This window comes from Centruroides sculpturatus, unplaced genomic scaffold, assembly GCF_000671375.1.
Source record: "Centruroides sculpturatus isolate CEXI.00-Female unplaced genomic scaffold, Cexi_2.0 scaffold59, whole genome shotgun sequence".
In the NCBI taxonomy this organism is placed as follows: Eukaryota; Metazoa; Arthropoda; class Arachnida; order Scorpiones; family Buthidae; genus Centruroides; species Centruroides sculpturatus.
The window spans coordinates 264,792-277,911 of record NW_019384301.1 but is presented as its reverse complement, the minus strand read 5'-3'; the positions used below and the strand labels follow the sequence as shown (position 1 = coordinate 277,911).

The following is a 13,120-nucleotide window of genomic DNA, read 5'->3' as shown; positions in this document are numbered from 1 at the left end:
CAAATGTGAAAAAAATAATTCTTACGTGTTAAGAGAATGTCATAGATTTAATACAGTATGAAATAATTTCGAGTTTTTTAGTGATTTTTGAAGCTGTAACACTATCGTTAAGTTACAACATTATTCACAAAAGGGATTCATCTTGGTCAAGGACAAAATTAAATTTTCCTAAATTTGATAAATCACAAGCCTATAACGTGAATTTCTAACATGATGATCGTGATAAAAACCCAGTTGTTTCTACCGCAAACAAACAGGGTTATTGAAAGCATTTATTTACAAGAATCGTCGAAGATTGTTGTAAATTTCGAAACATTTTCTTCTCCACATCAGGAATTTTATTAAAGACTTACTCATGCGAAGTTGATTGATGCAGAGATTGCATGCAATGTAGCCACACTGTGTTCAAATAATAAAATTTGGCAATATTCCACATACTTTATTTCGTTATATACCGGTATGCTATTGTATTAATATTTGACTACATACATATTTTCCAGACGAGGTGAGATTATAAGGAAAAGTTAGAGGAAAACACATCCAAAGTAATCATGATCGGAACATCATTAATTTTTGAAGAACGTGTCTAGAAGAATTACGTAAATCTAACGGAAGATAATATCGATATGAGTCTCTGAAACGATATGTTTTTCGATAAAGATATTATTTAAAAATTAGGAAAATAGTAATAGAATATCGATGTAACAAGAGGATCTGACAAGAATCTGTATATGACAACATTAGTCCAACATCATAACATTTTTAAAAATAGCTATTGTAAGTTAGGCTACTTCCGAAATCCAACCTTCTATCAATAGATCAGGCCTCTTCTAGATGTTTCATCTTTCAATCTGTTTATCACGGATAACTTTTAACATGGACTGCTAAATTGATTCAAGTTGGAAATATTGTCAATAACAATTCAAAGTATTGAATGAAGTAGAAAATAGCATTGAAAAAGTTTACATAGAATTACGATAAACAAATCAAGAGAACTCCCATCATAAGATAATTAAAAATATAATTCTATACTTGTTTTGGCGAAAGATGAATCTGACGTCATTCTTCCAACTAACATGTTTGTTGGAGACTTAGAACATTAAATTAAAGTCGTAAACGTCATTTCCGTTGTCATAATTGTTGTTAGGATGCCAAAGAATCCCATTTTTTGCTTTAAAAAAGAACGATTAGTCTTTTGAATGTACTGCGAAAAACTACGTTTCAGTTCTAGAACATTTTCTGGCGACTGCATTTAAGAACAGAGAAGGATTCGAACAGAATTTGAGAAAATTTTTGTAAAGAATGGTTTTGGTGACTTCTCCTTCCAGAATGGAGTGTTGTTAATGACTTTTAGGCATAATAGATTTAAAATAAGCATGCTCTTATTGTTTTTTAATACAAATAATTGTATAAATATTTACAAAGAATATGCTGGTGTAATTAATCGATAATCGTAATTCGAATAAAAACATAACAGATAATAACGTTTGAATTTACAGCACAAATTTAGTTTAAAACACGGTTGATTGAGTTAAAAGTCTCCAGAAAAATACATAGGTCATATTCATGGATCAGACGTGACGTGACCTCTCATTCTTACTATTGGTTATCGCTTGCCATGTGCTCTCTACATCATACTCTCTACCATAACACTCTCTACATCAACTATAATTATCCAAACTCTAATCATCAGTGACAACAATCTAAAAAATTAACTCTTATATCTCTGAATTAAGGAATGGCAGAACATTTCCAAAAATATTATCCAATTACAATGTATCTATATGTACAGTACAAGAGTCTGGTCTACTCGCTTATTAGACCGAAACTAATCACACAACATTGACTGTGTTATTTATAGAGGATAAAATTTTCTTCTGACATTTTCAATTCTGTTAATCAGGAGTTAATTAAGCACAAGAGAAATGAACCTCTTGTAAATGAAAGGATTTTTGGAATAATCAATTTTCCAGATATTGGCATTGAAAAACTCTAGCTCATACCAAATTATAAGGATGAATTATTTTAAGAGTAAAAAATAGCTTATGATAAGAGTATGGACAAATATTGTTATATGAGATCTTATTTCCCTTACAAGAATTCTTATTTATGTTTTAAATCTTGCTCCTTGTAGAAATTGTATTTTCTTGCAGAAAGCAATGACAGAAAGTCTGAAGAAAAGTCAAAGATCGTTTTTCTTTTTGGCGTGACTTTAATTATTTATTTGTAGAATCTTTTTTCATTTTAATGGATTTTTTTCAGAATCTTTAAACTTCAAAAAAAGCCCTTCTAGACTGGTCAAAGGATTTAAATCGTCATGTGACTTTATAAACCTGTTTTTGAGAGAAAACAAGAGTACTAAATAGCAAGCAGTTAAGTAAGCAAACCGATTGCATATCTCGTTTCATATGAAATAAACTATGCTATTGGTCTGCTTACTTGGCTGCTTGTCACTTAGAAGCACCCCAAAATAATAGCGTTTCATGTTCTGTTTTTGTCTATTTTTTTTATGACATCCTATTTAAATATCAAACAAATTTAAATAAGTTTTTATTTAATTTTATAATTTATTTACATAAATTCTTTATTCCAAGCAGGAAAAATTTAAATTTAAACAGGTTCGTTGATTACGTAAATTTTGAAAAATTTTTCTCGACCAATCAAATTCGAATATGATGTTAAAGTGAAAATGTAATTAACTTAATAAATTCAATGACTTATATTATACATAAATATTTAAAATATGTAGATTTTAATTAAATATTTTAAAATTTTCTATTTTTATCATACAAATCTTATTATTTCTTTTTTATTTTTCAGTAACGTCCTTATACGGATCAAAATATCCATACTATCCAGGATACATGTATCTAATAGCACCGATATCGCTTATAATCTTAAATCCTATAGGATTTTTAATGATGGAAATTGAAAAATTCCGTTCTACTAATTCGAATAAAGATTTATTTATTAATAGAAGACAAATTATATTTAAATTTACCAAAATGATTTTCTCAATAATTTGGGAAGTGTTAACTAATCCAAATGTTTTCATGACATTATTAGGAGTCCTTGGTAATATATTTTTAAGAGGACAATTCCCCGATGTAATCATTCGAATACTAGAGGTAAGAATTTTCTAATATCTTAAGAAATATCTTACAAATAAAGGATTCATATAGATTTAAATTTGTAAAATTAAAAAGTATAATTTACCAAGAAATGATTTATTTTTTTTAAATATATTTTTGATAATTAAATATTTTTATTGCAGGTCTTGAGTATGGCTTTCGAAGCAACTGTATTATTTTTATTAGGCTTTAGTATATTAGGAACAGGAAGTAGTCTTGCTGGTGCTGGACTTTTGGTTCCTGGGATATTGTTAGCTGTAAAAATGTAAGTTTTATTCCATTAATGTGAATCTACACGAAGCAATTTCAATATTTTAATCTAACTGAATTATATTTTAGGCTAGCTTCACCTCTTATTATTCGTGCAACTGTACAACTTTTATGTGCAACATACCCAGATGTCGAAGATTTAGCAAATTATGGGTTTTTATATGGAATGGTTCCAACTGGACCCATTGTATTGCTTTTTGCTAATCAATACAGCCTACCTACAGAAGTGGTGAGTGTTCTTTCACTTACTTCTCTTGATAACTTATAATTTTAATTAAATAACCATGAAAATTTTTATATTTTAAGCTCTCCGCGACGATGGTAGTTTGCACTTTTCTTACTGCACCACTTATGTTCGTTTTAGCAAAGATGGTCACCATGCATGTGAGTGGTGTAGCCGAATACGCCATGCAAATGAGCAATACTCTTCTGGTCCTGGGAATATTGGGATTATTGGCATCAGTACGTAATTTTAGCAAATATTTTCGTAAAATAATTAAAAGTTAATAAGAATAAATGTTAAGACATTACATAAATTAATATAACATTTGCAAAAGTATATGTTATTCATTTTTATATATGTACAGTATATCTATATTTAGATTTACTTCAACTTTTATATTTAAAAAAATTGTTTCTTGCAACAAAAAACATTGAAAATAATACAATTAAACGCTCTACATGCAAATCGCAATTTCAGTTATGGAAAAGTAAATAAATAGCATCCGCTGACTAATTTATTACTATATCACTTGATATAAAGGATTTTATTAGATGTAATCAGAGCATTAAATCTAAATAAAAATAAAATTAGCAAACGCAATATTGATATTCATATATACAATTAAAGATTTAAAATTTTATATAAATAATTATAACTAATATGGATACATAAATAGATGAACTGCTGTTACTTTCCCGGTGGACCGAGAGAAATGAATTAGACTTATTACTCAAATAAACATATATATATATATATATATTGAAAATTTATATATTTTTTAATCATTATAAATTTTATGTTGGCAGATTTTTTTTTCTCTTATCTCACGTTGAGAATCCTGCTGTCATTCAAGATAATAAGAAAGTTGGAATTGTTTTCTTTTGTCACGATTAACTCTTTCCATTTTAACTCCAGTCAAACAATTTAATTAAAAAAATTCCCATGTACTATTATTCTTTCGTCTTTTCATTATCTACAGCTGGATATTACTAATTCCCTGTATATTATCTGATTTCCTTTTTTCCAATTAATGAGGCGGAATTTTCACTTATTATTGTAATTTTTTTTAGTTTTTATTTTATAAATAATAATTGATATTACTTCTCGTTTGATTTTTTGAAAATGTTAAGTGTTTTTTTTATATTAAATTTACTTTATTTTTAGTTCGAGTCGCGCTTCCATTCTTCCAAAAAATTACACAAAAATTTATAAATATTTAGTTTATTTTAGTGTAAAGTGTCGCTTGTAACATACCAGTACTTATATTTTACACAGAAAGTATTGTAGTTATGCAAATTATAGGAATATTTATAAAAAAAATTCTTATTAAGTAAATGTATTTTAAATCTTAATGATTAGCTCTAGTATTGTATTCGTTATTCGCATTATTAAAGCAAGTAATATTAAAAGGAAATTAATTAATTCAGTTAATTAATATTAATTGGTTTTATCTAAATGATACTTAGATACTCGCTAATTAATTAGATGAAAGTACTACACAAATATATCTTTATCGAAATAATTAATGATGTTGAGTAAAAATAAGTTTAGATGTGTAAGTAATTCTATGATAAAGAATATTTATCTTCACTTGTCTGCTTTGAAAATATTTTTATTTTATTCGCTGTGATGTTTATGCGCACATAATTTTAAATTCAGAAAGTATAATATATCTGCTTTAAATCCATTATTTTTTTTTCTTGTTCAATATACAGCTTACGTTCGCGTAAGAAATGGTGCATTAAAGCGTTACTCATATGCTTGCATACACGTGCTTATGTATGCTGGCAGACTATTGTTTGGCCCAGAATCGAATCTGGGAGAGCAGCCTTAGCAGAAAGTTCTCACCAGCGATAACTTCTGGGCTTCGTCTCTTACCATTCGGCTGTTCCCATTGTAAGCTTGTTTGGTTTTGTTTATTTGTTTATGGAAACGTGACAGGTGGGCGATCGGCCGAGATGATGGGAAACTGGCCTCTGTTTAGATGTTAAAGACGTGAAGAAAACCGAAAAACTCCACGTGGCCGGCCCGTTGGCGAGGCTCGAACCCGCGACCAACTTTAGTGGTTTGATCCACTCGACAATATACACCCACGCTAGTTATGGATATAAGGCCCTTTAGTGCTCACAATGGATCAAAAATTATACGTATACATACTTAAGTATATTTAGTTAATATTTTTAAAATTAGAAAACGTAAATAAAAACGTCTACTGCACCTAAAAATATGTGTAAAGTACTATTTTTATACTTAAAAAATGTTTGTTTATATCTTTCTTTCTGATGTTTTTAAAGTGAATTTTTTATGCTCAAGGTTTTTATGAATATTATTTGCATTTATATACATTCGTACGAGCGTCATACATATATATATATAAGCATTTTACACTAGCTTAGATGTAGAGATGGAAGATTATTAACGCATAATAATTACAGAGCTACGATATTTAGGATAATAATAGTTTAAATTTATGGTTAGATACGTTATCACGATGTTGTATTCAGTTTGTGGTATACAAATTACAAATTAATCCTGATTTTCCACACATTAGAAAATTACAAATAAATGTAACTAGAAGAGATTAATGAATTAGACCTTTATCGTAAACGGGTCTATCACAGGGTGGATCAGCAGGGCCATTTAGCTCATGGCTGACATTTACGAGAGCCCTTAAAGCATTGGTTACAAATAGTTCCATTGTGTTTCTTGTATATTATGAAAAAACTTTGGATTATTTTTCTTCCTGTTATATAACAGAGGGAAAGTATGGTTATCGGTGAAAAAATAATCACCACCCCGTAATTTTTACATTTTTTTAGACCTCAGAGGACCTTGAAACTTCGCGAAATGCAAAAAAGTTGAGGGTTTTCTGTGTGGGGGCACGATTTTATTCATCCAATTTGAAACTTAATAACTCCTGTACCTTTCGCCAATATTTTCTGAAATTTTGCAGGGAGTTTCAGTATTAGGGGGAAGTGTTTCCAAAAATTTTCAGGAAAATTGGGCCATCGGTTCGGGAGATGTGACCCCACCCTTTTAATATCTCCCTAATCAATCTGAAGACGTATAAAGGTAACGATAGCAATGGTTAGAGATGAAAACAAAGAATCAAATTAATATTCTGAGGATGTTAAAAAGGCACATGGTCCAAGTTTCTCTTGACCTCTAAACGGTTCTAATTGTGATATATACATAATTTATTTAAAAATATAAGCAACATTTGAAATTTTATGAACGAAAAAATTATTTTTTTGTGTTTAAATTTAAATTTTTTAAAAATAAACAGTCAATTAAATGAAAGATTTTAAAGGTTAGTAAATAAACATGATGTATGTATACGAGAACATTTCAATGATTTTTTATCCCATTAAAAGCCATGTTCTCTTTTAACTATCATTAATGTCATTTGTTTTATTTTTATGGAAAAAAAGTAAAAAATTTTATCCAAATAAACTGAAAGTTTTCATTTAAATTTATTTACTTTAAAAAACACAAAAGATGAGGAAATTTAAATGACATTTAAATAATAAAAATTCCTAAAAGAATCGATTGTTTTTATATAATTTTTCAAACTAATCAATAAACAAGCGGTAATATAGAGTGAGCGCGTTACATACTTAAAACAATTAAGAATTTAATAAATATATTTAAAGATAAATTACATAAAAGGGAAAGAGAAAGAAAGAAAAAAAAACATTTAAAATTTATAAATATATTTTTCTTGCAGTTGAAAGAAAGCAGAATTTATAAAATAACAATAACAGTAGTCAACATTAAGAAGGACTGGTTTGTTGAATTTCTCTCTCCATACAGTAACTCAGTTCTTATCATGTCACCAACAGACAGAACGCTTCTGTATATTTTCTTGCCAACTGTGTATGACAGCTCTCATGTAATTAATTATAGATAAATTGAATAGTGTCAGCAGTTCAATAGGACGTTACTACTGTCTAGAATCTACTCCTTTAGAAATTGGAGAAAAACTTATACACAGTTTTTACCATTTAAAAGAAATATATATATATATATATTAAAAAAAAATAGTTGCCTGTTAGAATTCTCTTCAGTTTATCCGTTTATTTCCATTCTAAAAATGAATGATACCGAGTAAAGGACTTTCTACGAGACTCAGCGGCGCCTTATCTTATGGGCAAAAAAGGACAATTGTCTGGGGTCCCCATTAGCAGGAAACCTCAAACTAATCTTTTAAAAAGATATTTTCCTCAAAAAAACTCCGTAGAAGAAAAATGTCTGAAGTCAATATTATACGTGGGTTTCCCTAATTGAAATTTGTCTGGTCCCCATAAAGCTACAACGCGCCACTGAGGAAACTGGACCATATTTGGGAACTTAGTAGACACGTGAACAAAAGAGAAAACTTCTATCTGTCAGACCGGAATCTGCAAATATTTTTGCTTCCAACGTATAAATTTATTATTACTTATTATTTTTATTGAATTTTCAATAATTTTATATTTATATACGTATTTAAATATTTAAAAATCTAGAATTTTGAAATTATAATGGTTTACTTTATCTTAAATTGATTTCCTCTAAGGAATTTCATTACTAAAATATTTAAAAAATGGATGCCTGTATATAGTTTACGCATCAAATTTTTACTTTTTTCAATGTAAAATCTTGTTTAAAATACAAAACTTTTATAAAATTTACAACCTTTTTACTTATTTATTTGTTTTTGCATTAATTTTTTAACACTTGAGCCGTAGAACTTTGCTCGAATCTGTTGAAAATCAACTCAATTCGGCTTTCATATGACAGCACGAGTTGATTTCTTTTTTTTTTTTTTATCAAAGCACACGTATAATATCACGTTACACAATTAATCCCTGCATTAAATAGAAAAAAAATGTTGTTATTTCTCGAAGCATCTCTTCTTGTTTTTGAGGGTTATTCGTGTATAAAAATCTATCAAAATGAAATATTTATAACACATTAACATTGGGCAAAGCTCGAGGCGTGAATTACACTCGTGCTCTGTATTTGACCATTCAGAAACTTCAAGGAAAATTCTTAGGTATTATCACTATACCCTTTCAAAAATAATAAAATTATTATGTTTACAAAGGATAAATTGCATTAAATCAAACTCCATACGGTAAATACACTCGAGCTGACTGACAGCTGAGATGTAGAATTGTCATGGTACCATTTACACCACAGTATTGTGATGTGTTACGACGTCATTGGCTTTTATCGATGTTGATCCGTTAAGTGCGGCTTTTGAAGCGTGTCTAGTTGTCCACTCCTAATATAATTCGAATTTACATATAACGTATTGATATATATATACATTGAAACTTTCAATATAATTGTGCCCACTAGTGGATTACGGATAAAACCACTAAACACTAGTCGCGGGTTCGCGCCTGGTGTTTCTTCAAATTTATTAGAACTTATAGAAATAATAGAAAAAGTTAATTTTTACATAAAATTTTATTTTACGTAATAAACAACAGTATTACGGTTGCTGAAAAATTTAGTTTACATAATAAAGTTTTAAAAATTTAGTACTTTTTATAGTTGGTTTGATAAATGATACTGCACTTCGGAGTCATACAATTGCACGAAGTGCTCCCGCTTTATTTAAATTTTATTAAGTTAATAATAAATTTATATGCTTTCTAATAAAATATTTAAATTAATAGCATATATTATTATACATTTATTCTATTTTTTTATATTTTTTATAGCTTAGGTTTCAGTTAGAAAATACAAATATTCAACAATTCAATTTATTCATCCTTACTCGAAACTAATTTATTTTAAAACATATATTTTCCTGAATAAAAAAAAGTAAAGTTTTTATTTAGGAAATTTCAAAATTTATAATATATATTGATATATTTGTATTTACTTTTTGAAAATTTTCGTAAATTTCAGTATTTCAACGCCGAACTTCATACATTCATAGTTAAATAATTATATAAGGACGTATAAGTAACTAATCGAGACGTGATTCTATCAAAGACACATTAGAAAATTTAATTAGTTTTTCCTGAAAGACACTCACTAACTTAAAATCATTCGGAGTAATTTGTTTGCGCAAACATGTGCCAAATCAAATAGAACTGATTTTATTTTAATTACAAGTTTTAAATAAGTAGAAAATGCGGTAATTAATTACATTTTATAAAAGAAAGAGAAACAACTTAAAACTCCGTTATAATACTTAAATTTTTGCATCTTTTAGATTTATATTTAAATTTTCTTACATTCAAATTACATTAAAGTTATTTATTTTTCTAAACTTTTAATAAAAACAAAATTACATTTTCAATATATTTTCAGAGCAAATATTTCTTGTATATAACAAAGTCATATACGTCGTACATTTTCAAGTAAAAATAAAATGAATATTTTTCAATAATTCCTGATCTTGTAATTATGCCATTTATGGGTAATGAATTTTTCATTATTGTTTGAAAGCCATAAAATTTCATGAAAAAACATACAGAAATTTCCTTTTTTTTTATTAAGGTCTCCTTTAATTTAATCAGAGTTTCTTAAGTAGTAAGCCTCAAGCAATATAGAGAAGTTATACGCCATGTTTTCAGATTTAATCTACAGAAAATCTTGGTAAATATTAATCTACGTGTTGTATACTTTCTAAGTAATAACGAGTAAAAATTACAGTAATATCGTCACAATACCGGAATTTTTAATCATATTTTTAATTTATTTCATTTAAAATATACGCTCTCCACCACAAATTAGTAATGTCTCGCCCCTGTAAATCATACTTTTCCCGAAAGCAGCAGAGCCATGCTGGTCATCTATCTAACTCCAGTTTTACTTGATTTACTGGTTATCAATTTAAAAAATAATAAATATTTTTAGTCCATTAAAATCTAATTAATATCTGTTAATTAATAAGGTATACGCAATAATTTTCAAATTATTTAGGAAATTTTAAAATATTACAAACCCTTAATTAATAACTAAAAAAAGATGGAATGTATATATATTTTAATCATTTATCATACAAAATCTCTCACCCTGCTCATTCTATGTTAATAATAACTCACTTACTTAAATGACTTATCGTTTAAAATTGGCACATCTTTTGTTTTAGATATAAAATTTAAAACTATTTTAAAAACTTTAAAGTGTAAATATTACGTTGTAGCAAATTGTATAATAAGAAATAAAATTATTATTTTTTGGTAAGATAAATTGGGGATGATCACTCGGATAACATATGATAAGAAAAATGAAAGACATCTTAATACTCTTGTCAATTCTAAATTGAGATAAATTCTATTTTTTGAATTGTTCAGGATTATATTGAATTAGTTTACTTTCTTTCCTACAGTTATTTCCAACGAATAAAATAAAAAGTTTATATATAGTTGGATAGACATTTTGTTGAAAGAATAAAAAAAAAAAATAAATGTTTTATTTTGTTTTTCAATAAAGAACTTGACACGAAAGTAATAATTTTCGGTTACATCAATGTTTTCAATATGTGTAATATATGAAGCTACCTTTCAACGTAGTGTAAGATTTATCGTGTTTAAGAATGCTGGAAGAAAATGCCTACATACTGATATGTCGGCTCCTGTTATTACCTAAAATATAATAAAAATACAATAAATTAGAGCTTAAGTTTGGTTTAGTCTCCCCGAAGGATTCTTTATTTAGGTGTTACGAGAGTGAAGAAAACTCGCGACTAGCGAGGAACGAAAATGACCAACGTACCAGTGTTTAGAGGTGTTAATCCACTCGATCACTGGTGAGTTGGAGCTTAAGAATATTGAAAAATACAGTAGTTATTTAGGCTTATTCCATTTTTGAGTCTTGTAGTCGCAAAGAGTACCTTTTGTCACACTCATTGTGGATTCGATCGGGCCCACAAAGGGGGTGATTGGGTAGTGTGGGACCGGGACCATCCGTAAAAATTTCTGGTATTGCTCGCCTGAATTCGATCCCGGATACCTCAGAGCTATAGGACGTCTTGTCCGTCAGGCCCTCAAATAAATTGGGATATTATAGTTAAAAATATTGAAGAAGTGACAAATATACCGAGGAATATACTTGCGTAAGTTAGTACGTAAGAGTGTTGAAAAATAGCAGAAAATTCTAAGAATATTGAAAAACAAAGGTAATAATACTGTATGGGAATGTTAGAAAACGATAATTAAGATATAACTAAAGATGCGAAGGAATCCTGTAAGAATACTGTATAAATATTTTATTTTTTATATATAAAGGTAATTAACTCAACATTTAATTGGAGTAAATCATATTTTTTTCTTCCTTAATTTCTGTAACCAGTGGCCAAGTAGACGAAAGCACCGAACACTTGTACTTGGTCACGGGTTCGTACCTCATAACAGATTCATCACGTGGATTTCCGAGTAATCTTCACGCGCTACCACCTAAATTTGGGTCAGTTTCTCACAGAAAGTCATTCACATTTGACAAATCTCTTACTTTTAAAAAATTGAAGGTTCGTATCCTATAAATTCTCATTTCTTAAAAATGTATTTTAATAAATTCGATTTTAGACTGGTTTCAGTTAATTTAATTTTCTTTAAAACTTCTAACGAACATTATTTTTAATTATTTAAAAGAGTTTTAAGATTATTTTCTTCTTCACATTTTAGATTTAATCAAAATCTTTTATATAAATAATTAAACTTGTATTTACTTTAAATAACAAGTACTAGTCCGAGCTCAAAATGTCTTCTACTTCTCATTCTTTCAATAGTTAATCCTGGTTAATTCTATCTTCTATGTTTAATTAAATAAATAAAAAGTAAATTTTAACGATATTCGCAATTAAAACTTCCATTCTACTTCCAGAAATGTTAGTTTTTTCTTTACAAAATACTTTTATAATTACTAATATAAAAAAATCAGATAAAAATATATTAAATTTCCAGTAAAAAGTAAGAAAATTTAATCATTTTATTTAGTTATAAAGTATATTTTTTAGAATTTTTTTTAAATAAATTTTTTATTAGAATTTCCAATGATCCATTACAAAATTGGTTTTTTAGATCAACAAATTGACATTAAATCTAAAAAAAACACGTCGTTGATTAATATAATTTCTTTTTTTTAAGTAAAAACTTTTAGGTAATGAAAACACATTTTAACATTTAAAATTATTTTATAGTTTTTTTTTATTTAGAGATTTCTTTTCCTCCTGCTCTTGCAATTAATAATCTTCTCGAATGTCCTAAGGTTACTTAATGAAAAAATATTAAGATCTTCAATATATTGCTTTTGAAACTTTTAATGAATTTCTTCATATAAATGTACTAATTTATATAAAAAAAGGAGGGGGAAATACACGTGGAACTTTATTAAAAATTCATTTAACTTCAGTTGCTCTTCTTATTTTTCTAAAAGAAAAAAAGAAAAGAAAAATTATTCTAATCTGAAGAGAAAAAATCATTATAATTAACAGCAAAATAGTTTTTTAATTCTTTACTTAATTTTCATACGATATTACGTCTTTTAAACG

The 13,120-nt window shown here is 27.6% G+C and overlaps 1 protein-coding gene across 1 annotated transcript; it reads left to right on the top strand.

Moving 5' to 3' along the window:
* The first annotated feature begins 2,556 nt into the window (after positions 1-2,556).
* On the top strand, positions 2,557-12,846 carry LOC111641557 (integral membrane protein GPR155-like). The gene is made up of 6 exons (XM_023387767.1): positions 2,557-2,691; positions 2,821-3,128; positions 3,275-3,396; positions 3,471-3,630; positions 3,708-3,867; positions 12,785-12,846. Exons 2-6 carry the CDS (start codon positions 2,865-2,867, stop codon positions 12,844-12,846), a joined length of 768 nt encoding a protein of 255 aa, XP_023243535.1. The 5' UTR covers positions 2,557-2,691; positions 2,821-2,864.
* Positions 12,847-13,120: the final 274 nt, after the last annotated feature.